Raw genomic sequence first — 4,854 nt, forward strand, 5'->3', positions numbered from 1 at the left:
CTCGATTGCCACAGATTTCAAGCAGTGCCAAAAACAACGTACGCCTAGGCCGGCCCACTCGAATTAAATAAATAATAATTATTTATTGTTTCCCGCCGGCGGCGGGCGGGACGTGTACTACACCTCCTGAGAATTTGCCGCGCGCGCGCGCGCACGCGGGTCTAGCGCGGGCTGAAAGTCAACTTTTCGCGAAAAACGATCCTCACGCCCGAGTGTCTCAAAATGTACGAAGGTACCGCACTCACAACGCCAGTCTCGGCGAAATGACCCCACTTTCAAGCGGTTTACGACCCCCTAACTTCAACTTGTATGTTGAGCTTGGCAACTTTTTGTGTTGAACTTCAAGATACAAACCCCCAGGCCTTTCGTTTCAAGGGTTTGTTTTTGGCACTGATTTCAAGCTTGAGGTTCACATTGAAGGCAACTCGCTCGGGACAAAAACACGATCGCGCCCACGTTAGCTCGTCACGCGGAACTCCGCGCGCGTGGGCTTGTGGTCGGACGTGGAGACCTCGGGCGCGGCGGCGTAGTCCGCGAGGTCGAGCGCGCCGGCGAAGAGGACGCGGTCCGTGAAGGCCGGGAGCCGCTTCTCGACGTAGTCGACGCCGGCCCTGCGCCGGACCTTGAAGGTCGGCGAGAAGGCCGGCGGCGCGTCGCGCCAGCCCCGCGCGAGGATGCGCGGCGGCACGCCCGCGGCCGCCGGCGCCGGCGCCCGCGCGGCGACGTCGTCGAGCACGCGCCGCAGCTCGTCGAAGGGCCGGAGCGCCGCGGCGTCGTGCGCGTAATCCGCGATGGCCCGCCAGTCCGCCGCCGAGTACTTGACCGACCTGGGCCTCCCGCCCGGCGCCGGCGGCCCGCCGAGCGCGACGTCCGCGGCCGCGGCGACGGCGTCCGCGCCGAGCCGCGGGTCGAGGCGGAAGTTGAGGTCCCCGAAGAAGCACGCCGCGTCCGCGCCGTTGAACAGGCCCCCCTCGGCCGCGAGGCGCGCGCCGAGCGTGCCCAGCGCCTCGACGCGCCGGAGCAACTTCCCCTCGTGCGCGGGCAGGTGCGCGACGGCGACCGCCAGCTCGAAGACGGCGCCCCCGTCGCAAAAGTCGACGGCGACGCGCGCCGAGAGCGACCCCTTGAAGACGGCCGTCGGGTCCCGGTCGAGGTGCCCGAGGTTCGCGTAGTCGACTTTTGCCGCCCCGACGAGCCGCGTCGCCTCGCACCGGGCGACGTAGACGAGCAGGCACAGGCCCACGCGCCCCGCCGACGTCCTGTCGAGGTCGACGCGCGCGTGGTCTTTGAGGTGCGCGTCCACCGACTCCTCGAGCGCGCCGACCGAGCCCGCCTCCTGCGCGCCGACGACCACGAGGGACGCCGGCGCGCCGTCTCGAGTCGCGCCGCCCCGGAGCCAGTGGTGGAGCTCGTCGCCGTCGACGTTCGCGCCGCCCATGTTCATCGTCGCGACCATGAGCGTCCGCGCGGCGTTCCGGGACACCCTCGGTTCGGACCGCGGCCGCGGCGTCGGCGCGGGCGCCGCGACGACGAGCTCGAGGACCACGTCCACGACGTCGGCGCCCGCGAGGTCCTCGACGTCGACGCGCCGGCCGCCGACCTCGAGGAAGGGCCGGCCCGCGGGCAGCGACCCGTCGAAGGCGCCGTCGTCGCGTTCCACCGCCTCGAGCCCGGCCTCGAGCACGACGTCCGCGTCGACGCCCGCGGCGCCCTCGACCGTCGCCAGGCGGCAGCGCCGCACGAGGCGCGTGTTCTCCGTGGTCACGTTGACCTGGATCACGCCCGAGTAGGGCCGCCTGGGCAGGACAAGAGTGCGAAATTCCCAACTTCAAAGGCTCCTCTCTCGGCCGGTTTCCACTCGTTTCGGCTGATTTTTGGACGAGCGATCATCTCTCGGAACGGTCTCGAAGCGTGGATGCTTTTTCCAGAACGCGCGCGCGCGGAACACTCACGTTGAAGCGACGTTGAATCACTCTTGTGCTGCCCTGAGGGCCGCCGCGCGAGCTTGCCGGATTTCGCGGCGTCGCCCCAGCGCACCTCGAAGGGCACTCCCTCCAGCGCGACGGCGCCGCCGGCCGGCGCCGCGGCGAAGGCGCGCGCGATGCGGTCGTTCGCCGCGGCGTCGTAGCCCTCCCAGAGGTGCTTCGCCGTGCAGTAGTGCTCGAAGCGGTAGCGCGCGTTCGTCACCTTGAGCGCCGGCGGCTTGGAGCTCACGCTCAGGCTCCGCCGCATGTCGTCGCGCAGGCCCGCGAGCTTGTTCAGCGTCGACGACCAGGCGGCCATGGCGGGAGCGTCGGAGCAGGGTGGAAGCCTCACGCGGCGGGGAGCATTGTTGCCCGTCTTGCCCCAGTCTTCAAGATGCCCTGCATCTTCTCCTTGCGCCGGCGCTTAGCCGTTACTTAGGCGTCACCACGCGGGCCCGAGCGCGGCGGCCGCGGCGACGAGCGCGGCGGCGGCGGCCGTGCCGTTGCGCGCGAGGATCGCGGGCATGCCCAGGGGCGCGGGCAGCTCGACGGCGGCGCCCGGCGCGAGCGGGGTCTCCGGGTCCCAGACGCGCACCCAGGCGCCCGGCCCCGCGCAGGGCGGCGGGACGGTCGCGTTGACGGTTTTCGCGCCCGCGGCGAGGACGGGGACGACGAGGACGTCGTCGCCGAGCATGAGCTGCGCGCCGCCGAGCGCGTCGAAGCGGTCCGACGGCAGCGCGTCCGTCGCGCACGCGTGGTAGGCGTGGCGGACGACGGGCGGTCCCCCCCGGGCCGCGGCGGCGAGTAGCGCGCGCTTGTAGCCGCGGAGCGCGACGTGGATCGCGACCGCGCGGCGCGTCGCGGCGAGGTTGGATCCGTCGGACCAGGGCTGGGGCACGCGGTCGTTGCCGTTCGACGGGTGGGATCGGAGCACGGGGTCGACGACGGCGCTGAGCTCGAGCCAGCGCGCGAGGAGCTCGTCCGTGCGCTCGCAGAGCCAGGCCGTCTCGCAGAAGATCATGCCGCCGACGTCGCTGTGCTGCGTCCAGCCCGCGAGGCCCGAGGACACGTAGGTCCGCGGCAGCGAGGCGAAGCCGTCGTTCTTCTGCCAGCTCTGCTCCTGGTCGCCGGCCCAGAAGAGGCCCGCGCTCTCGAGCGTCCGCGGCGCGCCCGACCGGTGGAAGACGAGCGCGTCGCTCCCGACCGCGGCGGACCGCGTGAGCCGCGCCCAGTCGTCGGGCATCTGGTTGTGGTAGGCCAGCGGGTCCGCGCCGGAGTGCAGGTGGGCGCCGACGAGGGGCAGGTGCTCGCCAAAGTCCGCCATGAAGCCCGCGACGGCCGTCGCGTTCGGCGGCGGCGGCGGCAAGGGGCTCGCCGGGTCGCACGCGTCCCGGCGGCCCAGCACCTGGCAGGCGAGGATGCCGCGGAACCAGGCCGCCGCGGCCGGGTTCGTGAAGTCGACCGTCGCCGCGGTCGACAGGACCTCCTCGCGCGCGAGGAGCGGTTTTCCGTCGTCGCCCGCGACGAGGTAGCCGCGGTCGCGCGCGTGGGCGTAGAGCGACGTCCGGTTCGCGCGGCAGGGTTGGCCGTCCACGGCCGCGGTCGTCAGGAACGGCGACGCGTAGGTCAGCACGCGGATCGACGCCGCGGCGAGCTCGTCGACGAGGCCGCGCCAGTCCGGGTAGAGGCAGCCGTCGGGCTGCCAGTCGAAGAGCACGCGGCCGCCCCCGTTGTCCGCGCTTTGGCCGCTCCAGTCCTGGAGCCACACCGCCGCGACGGCCACGCCCGCGCCGCGGAGCGCGGCGACGTTCCTCCGGACCGCGGCCGAGCCGCCCATCATGCCCGCGACGAGCCCGCCCGTCGCCCAGGCGGGCACGTCCGGGGCGTCCCCGCCGGCCATGGCCCGCGCCTCGCGCTGGAGCGCCGCCCAGGTCGCGCGCTCGGGCGTCGCGACCGCGAGCGCCGCGGGCCGGAACGGGGTGTCGCCGTCGCCGCACGCGCCGAGCGCGGCGACGGCCGTCGCGGTCGCCGTCGACTCGACGCGGAGCGCGCGCGTGTCGTTGAGCAGGAAGGCGGACCCCCGCGACGACAGCCAGAGCGGCACCGCGCTGTAGGTCGTGAGCGGGCTCCCGGCCGCGCCCGCCGCGCCGGCGCCGACGAGCGCCGAGATGGGCTCGTCGCCGCGGCCGATGCCGTTCTCCTGGGACACGACGTCGAAGGAGCTGTTCTTGAGGTCGAGCTTGGACGGCTGGTTCCCGAAGCCGACGAGCATCTCGTCCGGCGCCGAGGCCGTCGTCAGCGCGAGGCGGCCGACGACGGCCCGCGACGGCGCGGCCGCGGCCGACGGCGCGAGCGACGCGACGGCGCTGAGGCGGCCCGCGGCGTCCACGCTCAGCGCGACGGCGCCGCCGAGGCAGGAGGACGGCGCGGCGGCGGCGTCCCAGTAGTCGACGCTCGCGCACGAGACGACCTCGCAGTGCGCGCTCCGGCGCGACTCGCAGAACGCGCCGGAGGCCTCGGCGCCCGCCGCCGTGGTGCGGAGCGTGAGGTTACCGAGCGGCGCGTCGAGGTCGGCGGTGAATTTTGCTGCGGTGAAGCCGATGGGGTTAGGGAGCGTCGTGGGTCCGCCGCCGGAGAGGTAGCCCTACAAGCAACCATTGTTTCTATTTTTTTGTTGTTATTGGCTTTACCACGGAGAACGTCACGGCGAGCGCCTCGAGGCCGGGCACGCCGCGGCGCCGCGCGGTGATGGTGTCGCCGTCGAGGGAGACGCGCCAGCCCTGGCCGAGGTCCAGAGCCGAGGCGGCGGCCGCGACGACGACGACGACGAGGGGCAGCCTCATCGCTTCGCAACTTGACGGCAACTTGAGGTTATCGTGTGAGCCTCATT

General features: G+C 72.5%; 1 protein-coding gene across 1 annotated transcript; it reads right to left on the reverse strand.

Annotated features, from left to right (window-relative positions):
• Positions 1–457: 457 nt before the first annotated feature.
• On the reverse strand, positions 458–4,807 carry AURANDRAFT_67160 (hypothetical protein; the record flags this gene model as incomplete). Its single annotated transcript, XM_009042632.1, has 4 exons — positions 458–1,796; positions 1,964–2,311; positions 2,411–4,608; positions 4,655–4,807. 4 exons carry the CDS (start codon positions 4,805–4,807, stop codon positions 458–460), a joined length of 4,038 nt encoding a protein of 1,345 aa, XP_009040880.1.
• Between the last annotated feature and the right edge of the window lie 47 nt (positions 4,808–4,854).

This window comes from Aureococcus anophagefferens (genome assembly GCF_000186865.1).
Source record: "Aureococcus anophagefferens unplaced genomic scaffold AURANscaffold_34, whole genome shotgun sequence".
Classification (NCBI taxonomy): Eukaryota; class Pelagophyceae; order Pelagomonadales; family Pelagomonadaceae; genus Aureococcus; species Aureococcus anophagefferens.